The following is a 27465-nucleotide window of genomic DNA, read 5'->3' as shown; positions in this document are numbered from 1 at the left end:
TAAAGCACTACCCTCAAAGGACTTTTAAATCCTACAAATGTGGTTTCAGAATAATTCTTACCTGTACAGGGTGTCAGGCAGCAGATTCTCAAGGATGTGGGTTGTGTTTCTCCCCACAGTGACCAGCTGCTTTTCCCCATACTCGATGTTGTACCCTGTGATCTCTGCCCCGTGGCAGCAGGGCTCTTCCCACTGGATTGCAAGGCACGTGGAGAAAGGAGGGGAAATTTCCATCTGATCCTCTTCAAGTAAGTGGAGCACGGCCACGGCTGCAGGCACCGATGGGGGGGTGCTCACCACGCTCGTGTCCCCAAACAGCCCCACCCCAGCCACGTTCACAGCCTGAAAGACACCACAGAGGAATTACCAAATCCCTGTTACCCAGCCAGGCAGGCACAGCTCTCACAGCCTTCCATGTGTTCTTAAAAGCAATATGGAAGAGAATGGAAAACCTCCTGAATAAAATGTCAACAGGGCAAAGCAACTGGTATTTCACAGCACACTGGATCTAAACTCTTCCAGACACAGGGAATGAGGAGGGACTGGGGAGCAGGGGAAGTGCTTTTCCCAATTACCTTCTCTACTGCATGAGCAGGTGACAGCACATGACTTTATTCCTCTCTAGCTGGAGTTTCTCCCCAAACTGCAAGTGCCCAGTGGCACCAAAAAGCTTTTCCTACCTGGACTCTGCAGTAATAGGTGGTTGCAGGTGTGAGCCCCTTGACCTCATAGCTCTGGCAGGGGCCAGTGTAGATGATGTGCATGGACCCCTCCACCTGGCCCCAGTCCAGCCTGTACTCCGTGATTTCTGCTCCGTTGCATGCTGGGCTCTGCGGGGTGAGGGAGAAATTCTGCTTAGCTCTTGCACTTACACACCAACTGCACCCAGGGGGAGCTCTGTTACACTGAGACACTGGGGGAGAGTCACAGAAAAGGTTGATAAAGACCTCCAAGACCACCAAATCCAACCTTTAGAAGCACTGGGGTTGAAATCTGAGGTCCGTTCCAAGGGACTTGAAGTGAAAAGGTGACACGTGGCTGTAACACCACCACAGTTCACACCAGAATTTTGACTGACTCACTATCTCTTACCACTCAGAAGAATTAATTCACTATATATTAATTACCACAACATGAGGAGGATTAAATGTCACCCAATTTGTCCAGTTAAAATTCCAATTAATAACTCCCAAAGTTTACAAACCCAACACAGACATCTATAAAGAAATGGGCTTAAAATATTCCAGCTCTACACATACCATTTCTCTCATTTCTGTGTATCATAAATGTGTCACTACAGTTCTAAAAGCCTAACACTAATTTGGGTGGCACTGGAAGCCACCAACACCTACCTCCCACGACACCACAGCACAAGTTGCACTTTTGCAGGTTATCAGGGGTTTGCAGCACTGCTCAGGGGGTCCTGGAGCAGTGCAAAGCTCTGCCTTCTCAGAGTGGGGGCCAAACTGCAGGAAAACACAACTGTATGAACACAGCAACAGCACCAGGGCAAAAACTGATGTGCAAGTCAAGCAAACAAACAATTTTTTCACTTGACAGGGAAATAAACAGCAGAGTTCAGGGCTCAGTTTCAGATTCCTTCCAGGTACTTGAAGCTGGCCCCGCTCCCACAGGATATCTGAGATCCTCCCCCTGCCAGCATTGGGTAACTCCTCCCTCCCCCAGCCAGGATCTGCCTTCCAGCAGCAGCTGGGGACTGTTTCACAAAGACTTTTATGCAACCAACATTTATCCCACCCTTGTCCCAACCTGGCACGGCCTGCACACACCCCTCTCCACACAATGCTGTTCCCACCCCACCATCTGCAGAGCCTGAGCTGGGGGTAACACGTCCAACACTTCCAAAGGCACAAACATCAAGAGGTTCACACAACACAGGCTACAAAACCCCCTCAGCACCATCACTCCTGTCCCTCGTGTACAAGCAGAGATGTGGTGAGTGCAGTGGTTACCCCAACTTTGTTCCCTGCCCGGAGCCAGAAGCAGTAGGTTCTCCCTGGAAGCAGGTTGGTCACTCCAAACTCAGCTGCTGGGCCCTGATAAACCACCCTATGCTCTTCCTGCTCCGAGCTGGCCATCTCCAGGAGATACTCTGTGATCTCAGAGCCTCCATCCACAGCTGGGGGGCCTGGGAAACAAAAAGAGATTGGATTTTCCTATTACCTTCTGAATTCCCTGTTAGGGCAGGCTCCTTGTCATATATCTGAGCAGAAGCACTTCATAAAGCTTGCTTTTCCCCCCCAGATACTGATAAATAGTTTAAGATGGCCTTAATCAGGGTTTTTTTTTCATTTTTTCCCTGTTTTCTTCACAAAACAGTGAACCTTCACTAATTTTTGCTTATCTCCTTTACTGAGGTAACAGTAAGAAAACAAGAGTTGATTTTTAAATTGCCATGCAGGTGTCAGTCATGGGCAGGCAGGAAGCTTTCTGCCTGGAAAATATTTATGTCTGCTTAAGTCTCACTTAAGTATCACCCTACTAGAGGTGGACAGAAGCTTTGGTCTTCTTAAAAAAATCCCACAAAACAAACCAGAGACCCCACCCCAAGCCCAAAAAACCTCTAAGGCTATGGACAGCATCTCTATATTTTTAGTTTTACTTTTTTTTCCCCTGAAGATTTTTGATTTGGATGACTGAAATCAGAGCAGTGTTTTACTCAAACTCTGGTGCTTACCCCACTGCAAAGTGATTTCCTTGGGCTTGGCTTTGCCCACCAGGGCCGGGGCAGGGCAGGGTCCGGGGGGAACGGCCGCCGTTGTGACAGTCGTGACATCAGAGGCCTGCCAGGGACACAGGTCATTGCAGAGCACAAACACAAAGCATTTGGCTCAAACATAAACAGAAATGGTTTCCAGAAGCACCTTTCCCCTCCTGTTGCTCACCTGGCTCTCCCCACCTTTACTGGCACAGGACACTCGCAGTCTGTAGGAGGTGCCAGGCCTGAGGTGGTCACAGATGTGCTCCCGCTGGGCTCCGCTGTAAATGGGCTCCCACCTCCCTCCTGAGGGAAGGAAAAGCACTTTACACTTCCAAACCTTTCTAAAAACCCACCTGAAAATTCTCTCACACTAAGACACACTACACATTAAGGTAGTCAAGCCACAGAATCAATTTGAAATTATTAATTATGCAGAGAACATGTATAACACAACACACACGTGTGAAAACAGAAGTGACTGCGGGAGTAAAGTGTCATTTAGGTTGGAAAACATTTCCAAAATCCAAGTCTAAACCATGTCCCACATCTAAATGTGAATTAAATACCTCCAGGGATGGAGACTCAGTACTGCATTAGTAGCCAAAGGTGATTCCTTACCAACTGATGCCTCGGAGATTTCCAGAAAGTATTTAGAAATGTCTGATCCTCCGTTATCCTTGGGGGGTTCTGAAAGAAATCAACACTGTAAGTTACAGAAGATTTAATATCAAGGCATTGTTTTGTTATCAGCTTTTCCAGAGAACATATTCATATTCATTCAAACAGAAAAGTCAACCAGCAACAGAAACCAGTGTACTTAATTACTCACAATACAATTTTCAGAGCAATTTTTCTCCTATTATTAATCATGATTATGCCAGGAGGAGTAACTGGGAAAACACTCCCAATTTCAGGTATCAGCTTTTATTTTTTAAGTGAACATAAGAATTATTTCAGCATCACAGTAAACCCAGAGGGTATTAGGACAGCAGTTACTGCTTCCCTAAAATGAACAAACAACACTGAGGTACTACAGGCCCAAAATAAACCGTTTTTGGGTAATCTTGAGTATTTCTCCTGCAATAACAATACCTGCAGAGAAATAATCAGCCTGAGTTCCTTCTCATGTAATCTGAGAGAGGCTGTCCCACCCCAGCAGCACTGAAACACCCCAAGGCACCTACCCCACGTGACTCTCACACTGTGGGGATGGATCTTGCCCTTTACAACAGGTTTACTCGGTGCTCCGGGCCGGTCAGGTTTGGTGCTGTGCTCCACCACCTCACTGGGGCTGCTCTTTCCTTCACTGTTGTAGGCAAAGAGCTGTTGGAGGAGTGAACAGAACAGACAAACAATGGTTTGTTTAACGACAATAATATATGTTGACAATACATGAGGATAAACATGCTGCTGATCAAAAAAAAAAAAATCTGTTAAAAAACCAACCAAAATAAAGACAACCATTTAAACCAAAATTAGGTGGTGCAAAAAATCTGATCTGAACTTCACCAAAATCTGCTCTAACAACAGATAATTGCTGAGACAACAGGTGAATTCCTGCTGTCTCCATACCAAAGTGAAAAATTTGTTGGAAAATGCCAAAGCCCAGGAAACTAGGAATGAAACATGAAATCAGGAACAAACTATAATACAAACCCTGAACTTATAGGATGTACTCCTCCTCAGGTTTCTTAAAGTGCATGAGAGCTCATCTCCATTGTACTGGGGCTGGAATCCATAGCCCTGGGAAAGAGAGAAAATAAGGATGAACACAGTCACTGATTTTTAAGATAAAACAAAACCCAGAGTGGGTCAATCCCATTCTTTTTAGCTTGAACTTCACTTCTGTGCCATGAATTGCACACAATACTTTGTGCCATGAATTGCACACAATACTTTATCTCTGCCATGAATTCCATGCAATATTTGATCTCTGTGGCATGAATCCCATGCAATACTTTGTGGCATGAATTCCATACAATGTTTTCTCTCTCTGCCATGAATCCCATGCAATACTTCATGTCTGTCATGAATTCCATGCAATACTTGCCGACCATTTATTGGAAGGTAAAAAAAAAGTTCATTTTTATTTCAGCACTACAAAGTTTCCACACTAAGCCCAGCACTTACAGAGCCTTCTTCCTCCATGTCCAGGCTGTAGGTGAGGGAGTCATCCGAGGCCACTCCTGCAGGAGGGCTCCATGCCAGGGCCATCCAGGTCACCCCCGCTTCCAGCAGCGTGGGCGGCGCCGGGGCCGGCGGCACCACCCCGGCCGTGCCGAACGTCACCGTCTCACTGAACCCACTGGGGAGGAGATTTGGAACAAGGGTGAGCAGCAGCTGATGTAATCCAGGGGGAAACCCATCAGTTGGTACCCCCTGGGCTCCTGGTTACCTCATTCCAATGTCGTTTTTAGCAGCCAGTCTCAGGGAGTATCTGGTGGAGGGAGTGAGCCTGGTGAGCTTGTACTGCTTCAGGTGCCCGTAGTAACACTCCTTGAAGGGGCCATTCTTCCCCTGGAAAAAAGAGGGATCCACAGTCACTCCCTGATCCCTGCCAAGGTCACCCTCTTCACTCTACATCTTCCTAAATCCCAGAATCTCAGACTGGTTTGGGTTGGGAGGGACCTCACAGCTTATCTTGTTCCATGGGCAGGGACATCTCCCATGAGAAATGTCATTTCACTCATTTAACAGTAATTCAAAAAGAAATTACTGGGCCTTGGAAATGCCAAATCTAATGTATCATAGTTATCCTGAGTCTGCTGATGGTCACCCCAAGCAGTCTTGCTAATAAACAGCATTTGGATTGAGATATCTGATTACTTTTGGTACTGTAGATCTGATCAAATGGTGATAAGAACATTGCAGCTGAAAACAAAACACATTTTGGAAGAAAACACATTTATCCCTTTGTAATACATCTCAGCAAGATGCTCAAGAGCTAAGGGAGATTCATGACACTTCCCAAAGATGCCAAATGCTCATCCATTTATAGAGAACACAGGAATTAATGATGCTCTGGATGACAAATGAGGCAGTTTTCCACTGTCCCCTCACACTGATCATTTGTCCCTTTAAAATTGTCTGGAGAGTTGCACCAAAATAGCTGCTGTACCTAAGCAAAGAGTATTTTTAAGTATAATTGCTCCACAGATGTCATTATGACTTTTTTTTGTACTAGAAAAGCTCTTACCTCATCCCATTCTAAAAGAAAATTAGTTATTTTGGAACCATTGTCATTTGAGGACTGAAAAGAAAGAAACAATGAAAAAAAGAGTTAAAATCAAGTGGTTGTACTTTTATAAATATTTTTACACATTGAATATTATAAACTCCAACTGCCTTTTAAAACAAGGCTGCTGTGCTACTTCTTTTAGTTCTGATTAGAATATGAATTTTTGAATGGTTTTATTCTATGAAGAAAGCAAATTATATTCTTAGAGCTCTTTTCTTGTGCCTTGCACTGTGTGCTCACCACCTGCCTGAGCAATCTAAGGGTTAACACAAACAACACTTGACACATGAAATGGGAACTTGTTCATTTTCTAAGGACAGATTATACAAATAATTTCACTGAAGTCATTTAGCTGGAACCATTTTTCAGCATAATCATAAGAAAAATATGAAAACCCAAGAAAACACAGATAAAAGTCTCCACGGATAGTGGTTACAATCAGAAGTCAGATTAAAAATGAAAATCTATAAAACCATCCAAAGAAATTTAGTCTGAATGGGTCAGAATAACTAAAAGAACATTAAGCCATATCTATTTATCATCCAGGATCTCAGGCAAAGATATAAATGCTCTGTTTTCTCCTCTCTGCCAGTTCAGAAGAGCCTTGCTACCAACTCTGTCACACTAAAGCTGCAGGCAAGAAACTCAGCAAACACTGAAAGGAAGGGGAAGGAAATAATAATTTCATTATCAATCTTCACTGAGCAACTTAAAAGGCAACGCCTACAGTACACATTAAATTACTGACCAAGCTGATTTAAATATACTGCACAGGAATCCAGCAGATTCACTCAGCCCCAGGTTTGGTTCTTACCTTCCACTGCAAGCTCAGGCTGTTTTTGGTTCTGTTAATCAGTTTAGGGGCAGCTGGACAGTCTGGCTCACAGCTCTCTGTAGTGAAGCTCACCAGTTCTGAAATGGTTTCTTTGATGGAACTGCTGGTTGCTGAAACTCTAAACAAAGGGTAATTAATGATGTGGTTGTTGCACTGGCACCTGGAAATTTAAGGGAAGAGCTGGCAGCTTCAGGAATTTAATCCCAAGCAGTGGCTCATGGTATGTACACACAGCAGTGCTGGGGTCACACAGGTTCACCTGCTGACCCCAAACCCCCATTTCTCATCCTTCACTTTCTCTGCCATTACCCTCTGTCACAGGGAGATATTTTAGTGCTGAGATACATGTGGGATACAGGATGAAAACTATGGCAGGTGTTCCCAAATGGTAACAGGATACCTGACTGGACATGAGCCTTTTGCTAAAAACACCTTAAAATTCAAATACAGCCAACACTTGTGCAGGAGCATGGGCACTAGAACAGGCTAAATCATAAAATCCCATTGTTTCAGAGGAATTGTTTCATGTCTGCAGCAGTCCTGCCCCTTTCTCTGGAAAACACAACACACTGTGCAGGTGGAGCTGTGCCCAGCATTTCCCACACTCAGAACTCTTCCACAGCTTCAGCTTCAGATCAGGCTCCAGGGAATCTTTACTCTCATCTGCTCCAGTGCCCCAGCCCTGTGTGACTCTTCCCACTGTTCCCCTGGTTTGCTTCACCAGCTGCTCTCTCCCTGGCCAGCCCAACACCTCCAGTCAGGAATTTACTCCTGATCATCCCATCCCACTTCCCATTCCAGCCCATTCCCACTTCCATGCTTGCACTGCTGCAGTTCAGACAAGCAACTTTGTAAACCAAGCTGACAAGTCAGACTTTCAGACCCAAATTCAAGGCTAAATTATTTCATTTACCACTGACTTCAGCCTACAACAATCTACAGAGTGTTGTTCTAGAAAAATGTTTGTAACTGAGAAATCTGAGAAGACAGAGAAGGTGGCAGGGAAGAAAATGAGGTGGTATTTTAATGAAATTAGAAGATAAATGGGAATTTAGATAGCAAACCCAGTGTCCACAGCATGGTGTGTTTTCAGAGAATTCTTTAACTGTTTGTGTCACACCTTTTCCATGAAGCCACAATAACCCTGTCATTCCCATGTCCCCCAAAGCATTATTTCCTCCCCAGCAGCATACCTGGCATGATAATCAGTGGCTGGTCTGAGATCAGGAAGTGTAATTGTTAATTCTTCCCCACTGTGAAAAGGCAAAAACAAACAGAAAGCAGAGTTACAGCTCTTCCTCAAACCTCAGGGCTCAAAGCTCATTGAAAAGCAAAACCACGTAGTGCACATTTAAGTTTCCCACTGTCCACGTAACTCTTTAGTGACATTACTTAAAATTTATTTCATGTGAAGTAGGAAGGTCTGCAAGTCAACAAACAGCTCCTGATAGAGAGATTGCTGATTGGTTAATGGTTTAAACATTGTGCTTAAAGGAAGAAACTAAACTTACACATAGACAGATTTAAATTTTCCATTTTTACCACTGTTGGATATTGCTACTTCAAATGTAAATGCTGCTGGACTATGACTATGGCTCTCTCCATTCTGTGAACTAACTGGGAGATTCCAGGACAGAACGGCTGATCTTGCTTGTATATCAGAAACCTATTAAAAGCATAAATAATGCAAGTAAGTTTGCTTTCTGCAAGAAAAGGTTAATTAGTCAATAACATGGCGTCGCTAATTGGCCTAGGAAGCTCCTCACTGGAGGAATTCTTTACCTTTGGAGTGGGAATATTAGAGGCATTCTTTGGATTGCAATGATTTCCTCTTTTCATTACTAAAGGCTTTCCCTTCCAACACCAAACCAACACCACACTGGGGCAGGAAGAGAAAATTCCTGTATCAACGTTTCCATCACTCATTTGGAGCAAATGTTCAGCTGGGGAGTCTTGGGCAGGACCCCAGACCAGATTCAGGCACAGACACCTCATTTTCTGACAGCTCCCTCACACAATATTCAACCACTGATCCAAAGGACAGCAAAGTGTTCTGTTTTCAAGACTCAAAATCTTGTCTGACTTTTTTTGCTGCTTAATTCCCACACTCCAAATTTTCTCTGCCCAAGGGAACATAGCCCTGTGGTAGCTTTAAGTACAGATGTCAGAAGCAGCAAGGAAAAAGTACTAAAGGACCAAAAAAAACCCTCAAAACCTGGTGTAAAGGAACACAACCCATTTGCTGTGTGGATAATGCAGAGAAGAGCTCATTAAACATGCTCAAGATCAAACACAGACATTTAAATTACCCTCATCAGACTCCACCTTCCTAAGTTAGTCCCTAAATACTCAAATATTGCTCCAGTTTCTCAAGATAACATAAAAAGAGGATCTATTTGCGTAAATTTTATCCTCAATATTCCTAAATCCTCTCTGCTGAGCAAAGGATGGTTCCAAGAGTGGACAAACTTCCAAGAGTTTAGCAGGCCCCTGGCTTGCAAGGTAAAGCCCTCACATACTCTGGAAAACTGCAACAGTGGAATATTCTGGGATTACAGCCTGGCAAACTGAGGAACAGTGAATTTCCATAAACTCTGACAACTAAACTGTATTCATCTTCTCTATTAAAAAAACAAACCATTAAGAACCAAGAAAAAGGGATTGATAAAACACAAGTTATTTTACAGGAAGCATAGGCCCAGGAAATAATGGGATTTTAGGGATAATACTTACGACTGGCTTGCCAATGCTCAAGTGAGTATCACATTTCTTGGATTCTGTGTCAGATTCTGCAATTCAAACACAAACCAGATTATCCCAAAGCCTGAGAGCAACCCAGGCTGTTACCAAAAGGCCACCACGAGATGGAGTTGGCCTCATTAGGACTTGAACAATGGTTCTTATTGTGCAAAGTTAATTTCCCCTGTTTGTTTTGGCTGCGTGAGGGGCAGAAACACCAACTATCCAAAACCAACAGTGTTACAAAAACCCTTTTAGTACATCCTGCACAAAGGGGATCTTTTCCTAATGGGCAGAAATAGGTTTTCTTTGACAACACAAAAACATTCCTCCAAAAATGAAAGGTGTTAAAAAAACGACAATATGATCTTATCTCCGTCTTATGTATTTTCCTGGAATTTCTATGGCAAAACATTCCCAGTTTGGAAGAAGCCTGACACTGTCTCAAACCAAAGCAAAGACAATGACGCTGCACGAGGTTTTTAGTAACCATGAGGTATTAAAAAGCTGGAATTAGAATTAATTAAACTGCAGCCTCTACAACTGCTCAAATTTTCCTATTTCTTGAAGGTTTAAGTAACTCCCAGTTAAGCAAAAAGTACCACAAACAGCGACACCAGAAGTTCTGGAAGTACCTACAGGTCATCCTCGCTGGGAATTATGATAAGTCCTGGGTCAGAAACGGCAGGGAAGTAAAAAGGTTTAAAATTAAATCTTCCTGAAGATCTTATTTGATAAATATCAAATGAAAGAACTCGATATTACAATGATTTCTGGAGAAAAAAAAATCTAACCATAACAGATTTCAGGCTTCCTCTAATCCTGAGCAGCCAAAGAAATTTCTAAATCCAGCTTTTTCAGAACCTGTTTTGCAATGGATTTATAGAAAATAAGAAAATAATTGAGATTTCCCCTGTCCATGCCACCTACCTCCCATCTCTGCCTCTGGACTGCCCTTTGTTTTTCCTATCTGCTTCTGCTTTAGTGCTCCAACTGCCCCTTGCTGTGCCTTTCCATTCCCATTGGGAATTGTGGCATTGGAAGAATTAAGGACTTTATGTGGTGAGGAGGGAGGGCTGTTCAGTTTATTGTTGGTGTGACCACTGGCTTGTCTGTCCTTTAGTCTCTTCTTGAGGTGTTCCTGCATTTTGAGACTCCTCTCATCCCTCTGGATGAAGTTTGTCCTTCCATGGGAACGAGGTTCTGCACAAAGGGAGAAATTACTTCATTATTCTGTATTATTCATTTGACATCTGAATCTACAAGCTGGAAAAATCACTAAAATCAGAGCCCCTGCAACTTCCCTGTGCTTTGTCATCTGTAAGTGCAGGGATTTTAGAGTTTGGGGTCTTTTTAAACTGAGTTTTTTGGGCCTTTCTCCTGTCAGCTGCTCCAGATCCTGCTTTACAGCTGCCTTTCTTCCCTGCTACAGACACATTTGCAAAAAATTAAGCAAATTTAGGACCCAAACTGAATTCTTCAAACACAGCCTGGGTGCTGTTTTACCCTAAAGTGAGTCAAAATAATTAATTACCAATTTAAGCTTGAGAGACAATGAATGGTCTTCCTAAGTCTAACTCGTGTTCTAACTCTTGGTTATAAAATAAGGATTAGAGCTTGGTTTAATTCAGCATAACCCCAGTGCTTCACTGATTTATTGCTTTGTTCAGTTTTTAAATGGAGTGGGTTTGCACTTCACCCTCCACTACGGATAACGACATTTTTGGGGTTATTTTTGTTCACTTTTCAGTCATAGTGGGACTAAAAAAACCAAAAAAGCATTCATGTATCAAATTAAATGCATTTCCAATAAACTTCATGCCAAGGCTATGACAAAAAAAAAGAGGGCAGAGTTTTAGGGAAAGGTAGGAGCCACTCCTGTGGGATTTACAGTGGCAAAAGTAGGGATGCATGGAAAAGACAACATTTATCAGGTACTGCTTTTGCATAATTCCTTGAAAACAGAGGATTTAAGCTTTACACAACCACACTCAGCACATGGTGAGTACCTGATCCACAGGGGTGCTCTAAGTTAATAACACAACCCCTGGGAATGTGTGGAGGAGGCAGGGCCAAGCCCCAGCTGTCCCTCCCGGCTGCTTCCTGGGATTTGGGGCATTCCCGGGCTCTCACCTTGCTCCTGGAACACGTGTGGTGGCGGGTGCTGGTGGATGAACTGGGGTGGGAGCTCTCCTGCGCCGGGCACCGCGGGGAACACGGGGTGAGGGGGGGGTGGGAGCAGGGCGTGGGGGTGGTGCATATAATGGGGCACGTGGGGAGGAGGGGGAGGATGCATGGAAGGATGGAATTCCCCCGAGTGGGGCACCACCACCACTCTCCGAACTCCATTTTCTTCCACCACCTGCCGGGAAGCGGGAGAAATCAGCTGTGAGTCCAGAGAGAATCCCATAAAACACTGTACATTTAACAAGGAATTTCCCTGCTCCAGGTCACACCCAGCACCTGACAGCAGGGGTTTGCACACCAGACTGGATTCCATGGAAACCAGGCATGTTCTGCTGGGATAAAGTGGAGTTTGAGGCAGTCAGCTGTGAGAAGCTGAGCCTCACACCCCAAAGTGCTGAACAATCACAGAGTCCCAGGATGGTTTGGGTGGAAAAAGACCTCAAATTTCATCTCATCCCATCCCACCCCCTACCATGGGCAGGGACACCTTCTACACACCAGGTCGCTCCAAGCCCCATCCAACCTGTCCTGGAACACTTCCAGGGATGGGAGTCCACAACCTGTTCACTCCCGCATCATTTCACTCCACTTTGGCAGAATCCAAGAGAACTACCCCTGGGCTCCTCCAGAGACTGGGAACACAAAGTTATCCCCTCATCTGACAAGAACCAAGTAACTCAAGCTCTGATTTAAAGCTTCTTTGCAACTTGTCAATCCCTGTCACAACAACCAAGGGAAAACAACCCAACCCTGCAGGTTTCAGGTGACAGCAAACACAGAACAAATAAATGTGGTTTTCAGGCTGAGCAGCTCAGCGCTGCCAGGGCTTTGCTCAGTGTTTGCACTCAGGGCTCCATTTCACAGGATCAGACATTGTCTGGGGGAATCTTTCCTCAAGGTCTGCAGAGCTGAGAACAGCAGAAGCCTGAAATGCAGCTGTGTGCAAAAAGAAACTGCCTGGAGAACCCAAGAACTCACAGTTGCAAGTTTCAAACCTACTCAGAACACTCCTGATTTTCAACGTCACTACAACATGAGTCCTGTTTCCACATTTGGTTTTAATTATTTCCCTTAAAAGCGCATTAATTTAGAAAAAAATCACATTGGGAACTGGGACTATTTCTGGTAACAACACACAGATCTGACCTGCTGTGGCTGAACAACACCCAGGAGTGGAAAATCCATGGGAGTGGAAAAGCAAAGCTGGGAGAGCCCAGAGCCCTGCTCATTTCCCAGGCACGTCACCAGAATCAGTGTTTGCATCACTACCACACTCTGCACTCTGCTCCAGCAGTGCTGCTTTGCTGGATTGTCAGGAGATCAGGGCTGGTAAAGAAAGGGGCACTGAAAACTCTGATGGATTTTTATATTAAAATAGAAAACCTGCAGCCAGTTGGGACTGTTCACATGACCCAGCTTCACCCTGCAAACAGGACTGATAAAAAATAAACGTGGATCCTGTTCATGGAGCTCAGTCAGTCAATTCAGAGCTGTCCTTGTTACTAAAAGTGTCTTTTGCTGCTGGGAGTAGGATTAAAAAAATCCTGGAAACCGGATCAAACATTACACAGTAACAGAGGTGACAGAGCCCACAAAAATAAAGAGAAATAGCTGGTGAGTTCAGTGGAAAAAACAGCTTTTTTCACAGCTACAATCATCAACAAGTAACAAAAACATTATAAAATTCCCCCCCCCCCAAAAAAACACTGCAAGAGAAGGATAAATAAACGTACCTGAGATACGTAACCGGGAGGCACAAAAATCGGCGGCATGGAACCGTTTGGTGACATCATAGGGACATGTGCTGGACCTGGAGAGGACAAGGGGCCACTTTTTAACAACCACGGCTTTTCCCACCTGGAGACACCTTTTTCCAAAGGTGGGAGCTCACCCTGGAGCCTGAAACATCAGGAATTGCATCCTATTCTCTGCTCGATTATTGGCTTTAGCCCAACCACCACCCTTTGGTCGACAGTGTCTTTTTAATTGCAAAAAATCAGTATAAATAATTTGTGACAGCTAAAAATCTGTAGTAATGCAGGCAAATGCAGGTATTGGAGTAAAGCTGATCTAGGAACTTTAAAAAAAAGTATTTTAAATACATTATTTTTCATGTTAAACTCAAGGGAAGTATTCCTGTAGGGGATTTGATGAAAGCAGAATGGACATATTTTATATAATGTCATGTAAAATGGTGACAAATACTCCAAAAATGGAAATACTGATAAATTCAACTTGACTTACAGGAGATATTTTGCCCTGACTCGGATTTTCTGTCACTTACTGAGAAGGTAAAAAGAAATTTGTAGGCACGGAGTGGAGCAATGATTTCCCCACCTTACAGCACAGGGAGGTCCCAGTGCCCGTGAAATTTGTTTAGATTATTGTGGATTAAATGCCATATAAATCATGTGTGAAGAGCCTGGGAAGACACTTATTCAAGGATCACTGCAAACCCAGCTTTTGGAAATGAAAATCTGCAGGATGCAGGGAATTCTGGCAGCTTCCCAGTGCTGCCTCATTTGTGCTTGGACACAAACTGAAAAATCTGATGTATTCCAGTGCAGAAAACGTATCTGACATCACAGAAAAAAAACAATGAAACAAGTCTAGAACCAAAATATCTGGATCCAGGACTTCAGCTTCTCTTCACCTTGAATGCACTGAATGTGTCCATCTTCAGTTGTAATTGTAAATGTTTCACCTGGGTTTACCTGGACAAGAATCACCTGCAGGAAATAAAACAAAAAAGAGGGGTTGGGGGCTTTTTAAATTTCAGGAATTCTCTGTGGGGGAAACCCCTTCTCTTCAGAGACAAACAACAACAGAGCTTTGGCAACCTTGGAGTAAAAAAGGAAGACGAGACACTGATGGGTAGAATGAGATTTCTTTGTACTTTTGACATAAAATCCTTGTATTTTTTCTTTGGTTACTACCAGAAGTGCGTCACCTGATACACATGACATAAGCTTCTAATTTCAAGTTTCCCACTGCTTTTTCTGCTTTTACTGAGGCAATAAATGACCTGAGATTCACATTGCATTCCAGGCTCTTCCCACCACCCCTGCCCTGCAGCTCCTGTAAGCCCAGGTGTGTGTTTTCCCTGCGTAACTGTGTAAGGAATCCAACCCCCAGTGACATCCTGCACGTCCCTTTGGACACGGCCACATCTTCGTGCACACAAATCCAAGTGGAGCTGTGCCAGGCTCACTCCTCTGGCAGTGCTGGGATCCCAAACCATCCCCTCACCCTGCCCCAGCTTCAGGGGAATTTTGGCAGCTGCACTTTTATTGTAACATCTATGATATTACACAGCTAATCCTTTAATAAAAGGAGGGTTTGGCTAGGTAAGAACTGCAAGCACACAATTAAAATTCCACCCTGGTGACAGCTGGCACTGCTGTAAAAATGGAAATAAAATGTATTTGTTCAAGCAGCTGTGAAAATCAGTATAATTTTCTTTCATTCAATTTTTACAAAGTATATGTCGTTCATGCAGTGACAGTTGTAGCAGGTAGACGGGACCTAAAGAAATCTTTTAATTCCTGGTAAAATGAGCTACACATGACATTAACAATGAATCTGTTCTGTGTTGCCACATTTTCAGTGATGGAGCTCCCCAGACACCACAGTTTCACTGCTCTCAGCACTGCAGACTCCAAGGATCAACTGGTAAATTCTATTTAACACTGGGGGTTTTGCAGCTTCTGCATATTGGTGTATTAATCTTTGATTTTATTTTTCATAACCTCCCTTGTAGGGGAGAATCGATGCTCCTTGTACAGGGGAGATTTTCTTTGGGTGGATGAGTTGTTTCTGGATATAAGTAAGCCACCAAAACCCCTGAAAAGGCCATTTAAGCACTCAGTAATTTTTATGATGGTTCCAGGAGAAGGAGAGATGGCAGAGAATGCCTTTAAAAGTGGCATAATTCGCATTAATAATGAAATTTATGCAGATTTGTCACTTCAGAATACAAATAAATGTATGACTTTAATGCTAATGAATTTCTTGGGGTAAAGAGAGAAGCGGTGTTAATTGTTTGAAGAAAACTGATAATAATGGGCTGGGGATCTGCCAGAGCACAAAGAACAGGAAAAAGATTTGCTGGGGACCCAGGAGTCCACAGGCAGAGATTGACCCCAGGAAAAGGCTCATCTTTGAGGGCAAAACTCAGAGGCAAGAAAGGGATCCTTTAAGAGATTCAGAGCCTCTGAGGGTGTCACATCTTCAGAAAATGTTTCAATTAACTCCAGTTCTCAGAATCAGCTCAGGAGAACTGAGGGAAGGATCCCAACTGAGTGCTGCAATCACAGGGCTGCAGCAGTTGGGAGCCTGGAATTCCAGGAATGCACAAGCAACATCTTAGAGCAGTGACTCACTGTAATTAATGAAGCAAATGCAGCCCCAGCCACCTTCCAACAAGGAAAAATTTCCAGGAAGCTCCAGTGTTGCTAAGGAGTGGATCTGAGCCAAGTGAGACACGGGGAGTGCTGAGCCCAGGAGCTGCCAACGCCTCCAGATGTCCCGAGCACCACTCCAGGGCTGGTGGCACCAGCACAGCCAAAGCTGTTCCCAAGCATCAGCCACTGCTCTGGTTTTATCCCTTATCCACACACATTTTTGGAACCAGAAACCCTTCCAGAAAACTTCCAACTTCAGCTTAAAGTGAAATGAAACTAATGGATTAACTGGAATTGGCCAAACACACATGTCTGACTTCTGGAAACAAATCACTGTACAATAATTAAGGATTAACCCTGTCCTTCACAGCACTGGCAGTGAAATAATTAAAAATCCTCTGCATTAATAAAGATTCTAAGTTAAGACTCTCTTTAAAAGATTCTTTTAAACTTCAAATCTGTTCTTCAAATGCATCTCCACAACACAACACTTTTGTTTTCATTTTCTTTAATCTCACCTGACTGCAAAGTCTCCTCTAGGTTCTAAAAATGCCAGTGACTGTCACCTCCATGTCCCACACACACAGCTCTGGGGACAGGGGCCAATTAAATCTACTTGATCTCTTTTCCTCATGAAACCTGAACCACCTGAGTCACCTCCCAGCTGGGCAGGGCTGAAATTTCACCTTCTAATACTAGAACTTCAGAAACATCTTAGAGACTTTGCTCATTTCCAGACACCCTCGTTGTACTTCCATCTCCAGAGTCTGAGGCACAAAGGGAAAAGGACTTTTTCTTTAATAAAGCCCATTTTTCCAAGCACACAACCAAAACAACACAGATTTATCCTTCTTATCTGCAACAATGACAAATTGAAGGAGATCTCATTTAAACTTTTGCATTTATGGCCTATCAGACCTCAAAGGATGGGAAGAGCTCCCAGTATTTGTAGTACAAAGCACTCAGCTCTTACTGCCAAACACTAAATTCACAATTACTGACCATTTACACATACTTGGGCTTCAAAATTGTTCTGCTGCCACTTTTACCTGCATGTCTAATACTACCAGGGACTTCTGAAGGGTTGTGTTCAACAAAGCTCTAAACAAAGCTCTAAAGTTTCAGCTAAATACACTCAGGTTTCACCACTGCACCGTAATTATTAATGATGACACTTAAAACCAGGAAGCCAAGGTCTTTCCTTTCATTTTCCTGTAATAGATTTCCTCTGCAATCCCTTGCTAATCTTTATTCATTATTTCACAGGAGTTTCCAAACCTTTATTAACCCCCTAATTTTTCCTTTGATTTTTGGAGTGTGCAGCTCCATTTTAAAGCCCTCCTTTCACACCTGTCCCCTGGTTTGGAGCTGAATGATTTTTTCCTCTCTCCATTTGCACTTCTGTTTAACTCCTGACATCAGTGCTCAGAACCACATCCATTCCCAGTTTTGCAGATCAGTAGCAGAGCTGCCTGGTTTTTGTGGAGCCACGATCCCAGTTCCCAGTGCTCCCAGTTCAGGGCTCACTTGCCTGCTGGATGCTGTCCCCGTTGACCATGTGAGGTAGAAGTGGCACTTCATTCAGCAGAGGTGTAGCTTCCAGGGGGGGCGGCTGGTCAGCCATCATTTCTTGGGATTGTTCATGGACACCTGCTCACCTCAACCACCTGCTCCAAGAAAACACAGGGATAGGGTCAGATCCGGCTCTTCCTTCCTTAAATCATTCCCTGTTTGTTTGACAAACTCAGCTTGTGGGGCCCTGCCACCTCAGAATATTCCCAGTGCACCCAAACAGTCCAATATTATCCTGTTTTGCACTTCTAACTCCTTTCATGGAAGCAATAAATATCCTTCTCTCCAAATTCTCCCCTTAAATCATCAGAAATATTCAGCTTGCCATGCCACGAGTGCTGGAACTGGTACCTCAGCACAGCAATTACACAGTAGAGGAATTTACATTTATACAGCAATTTATTCCTAAATTTGCACTTCAAATTCCTAAACTGCTTCCACTCCAGACCCCAAGCTTTAGGCTAACTAATGCACATAGCACATTTACATTTTAGTGACGACCAAAAAAAACCCCCAAACCATGCAATTTCTCCAATACAGAATCTGTCATGCTGAAAACAAAGCTGAAGACAACATAAAACCCCACTCTGTCCCCAAATCTTTGACTGAGCACCATGGAGAAATGTGAATGGAAAAGTGCTGCAGAGTCGTGGGCTTCCAAGAATAATCTGTAATTAGAGCAAGTCAAAATACACATGACACAAATTAATTACAGTCATTAGAGTAAGTCAAGCTACAAGCTCCAAATGGTAGGGAATTTTCAGTGTATAGTTAATCCAGCATCCATAAAAAGCACAAGATAACAGGATACAGGAAATGCTGACACTTCCTTCTCCTTTCCCATTACCTCCCATAAACCAGAAGGCAAAATGTGGTCAGGAGAGGCCAATTCCTTAAAAATAAAAAGCAAACCACGAAACACCCCCCTCAATCTGTGCATGAACCAAGTCAGGCTGTTTAAAAATGTCAAATCCTTGTTCAGTTCTCCACAAGCAGCACGGAAAGGGCAGTGTTTGGGGAAGAAAAAAAGAGGAAAACAGCTTAATTCTGTACCTGTAGGTCTCAATTTCCAGCAAATTAGAAACAATAGGAGAAACAGAATTAATATCATTTCTTCTGGTTTTAACTCACTTTGTACAGAAAAATCAGTAAGAAAGCTGAGATTACAGATTTTTCCTGTGTTGGCAAGTCAAGGCAAAGGAGCTGGTGGAATCCACTGATAAAACCCCCATTCCTTCTTTGCAAAAGCATCTCAAAATCAGAGATAACAATCAATCACACAGACACAAAATGCAGCACAGCAAACTCCTCAAGACTTCCTCAAACCCAGCTCCTTTCACAAGGAAATTGTTTTCCAGGGCTGCTCCAGTAACAATTTTAAGAAGCCAAACATCACTGCAAGGTGCAAGGGCTGGACAGGACCTCAAAGATCAAATTTGTACCAGGTTTGGCCTAAATACACTTAATAAATATACTGAACTGCCTTAGCATGCTATTTGTTTCCTGAATAACATAATCTCCTTTTTGTCAGGTTTGGAATTGCCTCTGCCAAGGACACAAATTTTAGCTATTCCACTTAAAAATCCCTGCCTGGAACAGTAAAATTCAGGCAAAGGTTTCTTCCTCTACACCTCTCCCATTTTCTGAGGTTGGATCTAAGCCTTACGAGCCGTAACAGGAATTCACAACACACAGGCAAAATGAAAATTCTTTATTTTATATATGCATATGAATTCCCTGAATTAGTACTTAAATTTTTTAAAATTAGTACTTAAAATAAAGGGGAAACCCCTTTACCAAAAGGCAACTCCATCTGCATTGAAATTCAACTACCCCAAACAAGCAGCTGCAGAAAAACGTGTTCTGAAACAGGGCCCAAAGGCACCTGCAACTTTAAATAAACGTTCAGAGTTTCTGTGCTCATCCTCTGCAACTTCAAATAAAGGCTCCAAGTTTCTCTGCTCGTCCCCTGCCTTGGCTGAATTTAATTCTCTCCTTAGGACAAATTGTAGAGCAGAACCCCAACATTCCCGTGGTTTTTAGAACCCTTCATCTCCTGCCTAATGACACAGGGAGGGTTTAATTTACATGGACAACTCCACACAGTTTCTGCTTGCTTAGTGCTGTAACTTCATTTTTCAGAGGAAGAACTTAGTATTTGGAGTATCAGGATACAATTGGTTTTAAACTGTTAATGATAACTCCAAAAATAGCCAATTTTGTGTCTTAGTAGCAATGACCACATGGTCAGAGAAAATAGAAGTAGTGACAGAAACAAAACCATCTAAAGAGGTTTTTGGGCAGTTTCACCTGGCTCAGAACGTTGATATTTTCCTGTGCAGCTGGGCTGGGGTGGCTGCAAGTGGCAGAACACTGAGGACAAAGAAGGACGTCCTGACAGATTAGAGAAAAACAAGTTATTTTGGGTTTTGAGCACTGCTTCATTCCTTGAAAACACTGATAAGAGCAGCAAAAACACCCTGCCCTCCAAGGGAACAGAGTCAGTGAATGTGGGACTCAACCCCTCCCCACTTCAACAGGTAAAACTTTTCCAGGGAAATGAATTCCCAGATCCACCTCCCCAAAGTGTCCATTTCACTCGAGGAAGTAGGTGGTATTTGGGCAAATAAAAAGAGAATTCCTGAAAAGTTATTACATACTCAGCACAATTTCCTGCAAAACAAAACAAAGACAGAACTCTATCTTGAAAAGCCATTTCCCAACACCCTCCCACGGCTGGCCTGGAGCAGGGAATCCAGTCCTGCTCAGCCCTCCCTGCAGGGCAAGGCTGCTCCCAAGGGAAAGGTGGAGGACAATCACCACAGGGGCAGAGGGGAGATTCCAGCATCCCAAACCCACCTCCATCCACACTCCCAGTCAGGGCATCACGGAATCCCAGGATGGTTTGGGATTTGGAAGGGACCTTAAATCTCCTCCAGCTCCACCTCCTGCCATGGGCAGGGACACCTCCCACTATCCCAGGCTGCTGCTCCAAGCCCCATCCAACCCGGCCTTGGACACTTCCAGGGATCCAGGCCCAGCCACCCTCACAGAGAATAATTCCTTCCCAATATCCAATCTAACCCTGCTCTCTGCCAATGGGAAGCCATTCCCTGTGTCCTGTCCCTCTAGGTCCTTGTCCAAAGTTCCTCTCCAGGTCTCCTGGAGCCCTTCAGGCCCTGGAAGGGGCTCTGAGGTCTCCCTGGTGCCTTGTCTTCTCCAGGCGAGCACCCCCAGCTCCAGGGCAGAGGAGCTCCAGCCCTTGGAACAGCTCCGTGGCCTCCTCTGGACTCTCTCCAGCAGCTCCACATCCTTCCTGTGCTGGGAGCCCAGGGCTGGAGGCAGCTCTGCAGAGGGGCAGAACTCCCCCCTTCCTCCTGCCCATGCTGGGAACAAACCCTGGAATCTGGGGCTCCTGGGGACCAGATCATGTCCAGCCTCTCCTCCACCAACACTCCTGAGTTCCCAAGTTTCACATCATCCCTAATACTCTGTCATTGATTCCAGGCTTCCCTAAAGCCTTGGATTTCCCCCAAACCAAGCCAGCTTGGAGAAGCAAATCCAGCGGGGGGGGTTCATGGACCAGAAGGAACAACCCACCCACAGGGAGAACTGCATCCAAGAGCTGCTTGGTCCACTTTATTCCATCAAATCTCAGGAAGAGCAGCTTTTGCCATGGTCTGTTCCTGGCAGTGAGGGATTTATCATCCCCAGGAACTATTCAAGTGGTCAGGAGGAAAAAAAAACAAGGAAAAAAGTACAGTCCTGGGAATTCAGAGGCTTCGCTGACATTAAAGATAATACACTAAATCTTAAATTAAATAAATAAAAATAACTAAATAAGCTAAATAATACATAATAAATAAACCAAAATAACTTTAAAAAAAGCAAGAAAAATCCCATCTGGAAGCATTAAAGACCAGGCAAACTTTGTAATTTATAGGAATGAACTGAAGTTTAGTGACTCATTAAATATGAATCAGTAGCAGAATTTGTAGAGGTGTCTCTACAGCTTTGTCACCCTGTCCTGGAGATTTTTGACTCAGTGTGGAATTAAACTGATTAAATTTTAGAAAGGTTACATTTTGCAAGGGCACTTCTGGCTTGATTCATTTCTTTGCAGTGGTTTCTACCACACATCAGCTAAAGGTCATTCCCAAACCTGGCTGAGCTGAGGGATTAATTCAGCCCACAGAGCATGAGAGCCATAAAAAAATAAAATAATTGGGATTAATCATCTCAGAAACAAAACTGAAGCTGAAGGAAGTGATAGCGGGCAACACATTTCTAAGTTAAACAGCTTGAGCTTTTGTTTTCAAAGATTATTCAACACACACACACATCTAAAAAGCTGAAATACGGTAATTTTTCCCAATAAAACATATTTTAAACTAAATAAACCCAATCCATGTTGTAAAAATGGGCTCTGAGAAGTGTTCTGGAGTAATTCAACAGTCTCATGTAACATGGTCATGGTTCCCATATTCAAAGGAAGGCAACATTTTCCAGGGACACTCACCCTACAAAGGCTTCTAAGAAAAACAGAAAATCTCCAGGACTGCCCTTCCAGCAAACAATTCCCATCCACAGCGGCTGGGCCTGACCTCACTTCCTGCCATAGTAAAAATGCCGAGCCTCTGGAAGGCTCCAGCATCGGCCTTCCCTTTGCTCCAGCCCAAATTCCTCCCCGGCAGAGCTGCTGGAGCCCGGCCAGCTCCCGAGGAGCCGCTCAGTGTTCATTGATTCTGGGCTCCCATTTCCATGGAAAACAGCTCTTAAGCTCCCTGACGGATGGAGCAGAGGAAAGGGAGCTCGTGAGGGCTGTCTGATATGGGATCATCCCGCCTCAGGTCTGGAAAACAGCAGGGATTCACACAAGACAGTCGGAAACTCTAAAATTGTCTCCGATGGTCTGGATCCAAAGTGGAATGATGAGTAATTCCAGGGCATGGGGGCAGTTACAGACAAAGGTTGGAGCTGGGGATCTTAGAGGTCTTTTCCAACCATAACGACTCCATCAATGTTTTGTAAACTTCTGGGAAGAACTCCCAGTATTCCTAAGCCTCCTTCAGCCGTTTCCAGTGTGCAGCTCAGGATGAGGCAGCACATCAGCTCTGTCACTTCCACTTGAATGGCACAGGAGAAACAACATCAAAATTATCACAGCCATATCTGGAAGAAAGGTTATGGCCAGAAGAATTTTCCAAGATAAACACATCATTCCTGTTTTAATTTACAATTTACAGACATGTTTCTCTTTAGGCACTAACAATGAATTTGCAAGTATTTACTGCAGGGCATGTAAGAACAAAGAGGTTGTTTATTTCTTAATCGTAATATAAAAAAATAAGAAAAATTTAATAAACTGAAAAAATAACTTTTTCATTTGAATTGTATCCTTTAGTCATGTTAACAGAATGTGGGATTATCTGTTGTGCAAATGTGTTGCAGCATTATGGATTTAACAAGTTTCAAAGTTCCTGTTGTCTCATATTATTTTCCTATTATATTAAAAACCTCTCTCCAGCATGATCTCACACAGACTAAATGGGAGGAACACTGCAGACAGGAGTGGATCAGCTCCATTCCACTGTCCAGAGCAGAAACCAAACAGATTTCATAAACAGTGAAAAATAAGTTTATAATCCCAGACAGAAACTGTCCCAAAGGCTGGATTTTCATTACAGTAAGTGCTGGATTTAAGATGAGAAAGGAGCATATTACTTAAATGGCAACTTTATCTTTTTTTTAAATGCAGTATGCCTGAGTTAGAAAGAACAATGTGTCCAGGAAGGAGAGAATGAAATTCAGCAGAGACTTCCTGATTTCCAGGTTCAGTGCCTTATGCAACCTGCCAGCCTGAAGTAAACTACTCTCACATTGCTCTTTACTAAAAGCAGTATTGTATAAACACCTAAAGCTTTACTTACACCTTTTTATACTGACAGAATTACTAATTATTATTATAAATATTATGTAATATATAAAAAGTATAGCCAATTTATTTTCTCTAAGTGGGAGGAAAAATCCCACGTTCTCTGATAAAGAAGTGTTACTGCCATGCCTTAAAATCCAGGTCTCCTGCAAACTGAGGCTCTGAGTATTTTACGCATACTCCACTCTGTCAGTTCAACTTTCCATCACTCAGCTCCAAAGGCTGTTAAAAAGAACAACCACAGAGCCAACCCAAAGCCATCCCCAACGTCAGGCTAAGGAATAACCTTGCCAAAAAGATCCAACCTTAATTATCACTCCTAAAAACCCCAGATATGCCCCACGCAATTCTGAAGCAGGAAAAATCGGGGAAAAAAGACCCAAGCTGCCCTCTCCTACCCAAGCTTTTCCAATGAACAGCATTAACAAGGTGTTGGAGGTACCATCCCAGTCCTAAAATAGTTTGTGCCCCAGGACCACACGTGAGATCTGAGCAAGATTAAGGCAAGGAGAGATTTAACAGCAGCTCAGTTACAACCCAAGCTCTGGAGGGACCACCCCCACTCCATAAGTCATCTGTTCCCCACTAAATCCATGTTTTGATTAAAATCCTGGAAATCATTTGTAACGACCCCCGAGGCAATTAGGTCGCAGCATCTTGTGGGAAATTTGGCTTCCAGCCAGGAGGGCAACACAGCCTTGAGCCTGAAAACATCCCTCACAATTTACCCAACAAATGGGCTCAAATATTCTGAACATTCAGAGAGCTCACCTGAAAATGTCCCTCACGATTTACCCAACAAATGGGCTCAAATATTCTGAACATTCAGAGAGCTCACCTGAAAATGTCCCTCATGATTTACCCAACAAATGGGCTCAAATATTCTGAACATTCAGAGAGCTCACCTGAAAATGTCCCTCATGATTTACCCAACAAATGGGCTCAAATATTCTGAACATTCAGAGAGCTCACCTGAAAATGTCCCTCACGATTTACCCAACAAATGGGCTCAAATATTCTGAACATTCAGAGAGCTCACCTGAAAATGTCCCTCATGATTTACCCAACAAATGGGCTCAAATATTCTGAACATTCAGAGAGATCACCTGAAAATGTCCCTCATGATTTACCCAACAAATGGGCTCAAATATTCTGAACATTCAGAGAGCTCACCTGAAAATGTCCCTCATGATTTACCCAACAAATGGGCTCAAATATTCTGAACATTCAGAGAGCTCACCTGAAAATGTCCCTCATGATTTACCCAACAAATGGGCTCAAATATTCTGAACATTCAGAGAGCTCACCTGAAAATGTCCCTCACGATTTACCCAACAAATGGGCTCAAATATTCTGAACATTCAGAGAGCTCACCTGAAAATGTCCCTCACGATTTACCCAACAAATGGGCTCAAATATTCTGAACATTCAGAGAGCTCACCTGAAAATGTCCCTCACGATTTACCCAACAAATGGGCTCAAATATTGCGACTATTGCGAGAGCCTGACCCAGGGATGGCTTTGACCCTGGTGAGGTCTGTGACCCCAGGAAAACAAAAAACCTCAACAAAATTCCACCCCAGCTCCACACACACAGGACAAGGCTTCCACACTCTGCTCCAAGTATTTGCTTTCAGCACTGACCAAATTACAAATGATTTTTAATTAAGTATTAATGCTCATCTCTCAGGCCTCAATGCTCCTAAAATTCTCCCTGGAGGAGGGCTAAGATTGGGATGGAAGCCCTCCTTTCCCAGATATCAAAATCCCTAAAAACACCCACAAACAGCAGATCCAACACACCAAGGCCACCGACCTGAGGGGTCCTATCAACTTCCATCCTCCCTCCCTCATCCCTCTGGATCGGGTTCCTGAGGGAGCGTGCCAGGAAAGCAATCAAACAATTGTCCCCTGCATCCTCCCACAGCACCTCCCCAGCACTTCAGGATTGTTTTCCAGCCTGAAACTCCATCCCTCAGGATTCCAGGGACAGACAGGCCAGTGCCCACCCTCCAGGCGTACACACGTTTTTCCAGGGGCTGAACAACTTTCTGCTGCTCTTCCTAAGAGAAACTCCACTGGGAAGAGCTGGGAGCTGGGCAGAAAAGCTCTGCCAGTGCCCAGAGTGCATTAGATTTGATTTGAGCTGTTATTTAATATTATGCTCACATTAAGGCCATGCCTGTCCTCAGAATTATTCATTTAGGAGGCCTGTAAAGTTGGCAATAACAGTTTCTGTAATGTAAACATGACATAACTTTTAGATAAATATTTTCCTTCGTTGTTTTAGTTCTTTTATGGCTTTTCTCTTATTGCCAGAAAAGCAGAGTTGAATTCTGAGCACTTGTGTGCTGCTTCCTAAGTGACCAGTCCCGTAAGCCAAAACTCAGAAGAGTTCCTGAAAGGTCATATTCGTGTCCTAATCCAAATCCTGCTTCTACAAATATTCCAGAGAACTGAGCACCTCAAAGGACTGAACCATTAAGGTGCTTCATTCCTATTTGAACTTAAAAAAATAAAGGGATTAAGGAATTTTCTAGCTGCAAAAATGTTGTTACCAAAAAAAAAAAAAAAAGTAAAACTACCTTTTTTCCACCTGTCAGAAAGGGGACACTTTCTGGAATAAGCCAAGGTGCTCATTTCAATGTCTTAAAGCTAAACAAAGCAAAAAACTTTCAAGCTTAGATGAAAAAACCTTTATTAAATGCAATTTAACAATGTACTTATTTTCAATATGATTTTCCAAGTTTAAAACTGTGAATTTAAAGCCACATTATTCTAGGTTTTTTTAGGCCTTGAAGAAAACCAGTATATTTACACATTAACCATATACTATGGAAATTCTGTATCCAAATGGTTCTCTAAATCCCGTGGAAGCTATGGAAGCAGTAGACACCATAGTCCATGGAAAAGTAATCCCAAAAAACTTCTGCCCAGAGGCACAAGACAGAGCACAAGCCCTGGTGTGTGCCTGGAACTCTCTCTTGGACCTGAACTGGTCAGCAAAAAGGCAGCTGGAATTCACACCTGGAAGGAACACAGAGCTGGGCAGATGAAACAAAGCATTTCCAAGTGTGCCAAGGTTTGCCAGCTGGGAACTGCAAGTTCCTACAGGGAGCTGCACCCGCTCCCAAGGCTCTGAAATTCAGGAGAAGGATCTGCATAACTGAGCACAACTCCCCCCTACAAGACAAATTTGTCATAAAGTGGAAGTTAAAATTGAAGCCATTTTATGATAACTTTTTCCCTGAAAACAAAAGGAGTTCTGCCCATTTACCAGATTCCAGGGGAAAAGTTCTGTTTGAAAGCCTGGAAGCAACCCAAAGGAATGGCTGCTGTATGTGCAGGCACGTTCCCTCCAACAGGAACACATCATTCCACAGCACCTGGTTCATCCCAGTCCCTCCCTCCAGCCAGAACACCCAGCTCATGGCAAGGAATAAATATTAAGGATATCTAAAAGCTTTTTAAAGAATCTTCCAGTGAGGACCAGGAAAAGTGGGGAATTTAAGTGCACCCTGAGCTGGGCTGCTCTGCTTTGTCCTATGCCAAACTTGACTGAAACCTCCTGGGATTGAGCCAGGAAAGCACCAAACCTGAGCCTTTTTAGTGCCAGATCTGGGTGATACCTCCATGAATTTAGGGAGCAGTATGGGATAGCAGACACACTCACAGCTGCTATGAGACAGAGGTGATCCAAAAGCTCTTTTCCAAATGTTTGCATTCTGTATCTCCACCAATTTATTTACTTTAAACTCGACTCAGGGAGGGCAATCACACAGTTTATTAAAACCAACAGCAACAAGAAAATTTCCAGGAAAGGCTCCCTACCAT

At 43.5% G+C, this 27465-nt stretch overlaps 1 protein-coding gene across 4 annotated transcripts in view; it reads right to left on the bottom strand.

The window, feature by feature from the left end:
- Positions 1-27465, bottom strand: part of LOC309577336 (fibronectin type-III domain-containing protein 3a-like) — a 39543-nt gene that overhangs the window by 5241 nt on the left and 6837 nt on the right. For 3 of the 4 annotated variants that reach the window (XM_082289274.1, XM_082289275.1, XM_082289276.1), the window contains 21 exons: positions 17656-17791; positions 14375-14450; positions 13455-13531; positions 11668-11896; positions 10465-10737; positions 9529-9584; positions 8307-8461; positions 7989-8048; positions 6775-6913; positions 5919-5972; positions 5118-5239; positions 4853-5027; positions 4379-4465; positions 3907-4045; positions 3341-3409; positions 2907-3025; positions 2699-2804; positions 1974-2149; positions 1353-1466; positions 681-830; positions 62-342 (listed from right to left, as the gene is read on the bottom strand). In XM_082289274.1, the coding sequence (XP_082145400.1) occupies positions 62-342; positions 681-830; positions 1353-1466; positions 1974-2149; positions 2699-2804; positions 2907-3025; positions 3341-3409; positions 3907-4045; positions 4379-4465; positions 4853-5027; positions 5118-5239; positions 5919-5972; positions 6775-6913; positions 7989-8048; positions 8307-8461; positions 9529-9584; positions 10465-10737; positions 11668-11896; positions 13455-13531; positions 14375-14450; positions 17656-17751 (2753 nt within the window). In that variant the 5' untranslated portion in view covers positions 17752-17791. Of the gene's footprint in view, positions 1-61; positions 343-680; positions 831-1352; positions 1467-1973; positions 2150-2698; positions 2805-2906; positions 3026-3340; positions 3410-3906; positions 4046-4378; positions 4466-4852; positions 5028-5117; positions 5240-5918; positions 5973-6774; positions 6914-7988; positions 8049-8306; positions 8462-9528; positions 9585-10464; positions 10738-11667; positions 11897-13454; positions 13532-14374; positions 14451-17655; positions 17792-20006; positions 20086-27465 lie in introns of those variants that run through there. The other variant, XM_082289277.1, reaches the window with a different exon arrangement.

The sequence above is a fragment of the Coloeus monedula genome (genome assembly GCF_965178545.1).
Source record: "Coloeus monedula genome assembly, chromosome: 12".
Classification (NCBI taxonomy): Eukaryota; Metazoa; Chordata; class Aves; order Passeriformes; family Corvidae; genus Coloeus; species Coloeus monedula.
This window is presented reverse-complemented; position numbering and strand designations above follow the sequence as displayed.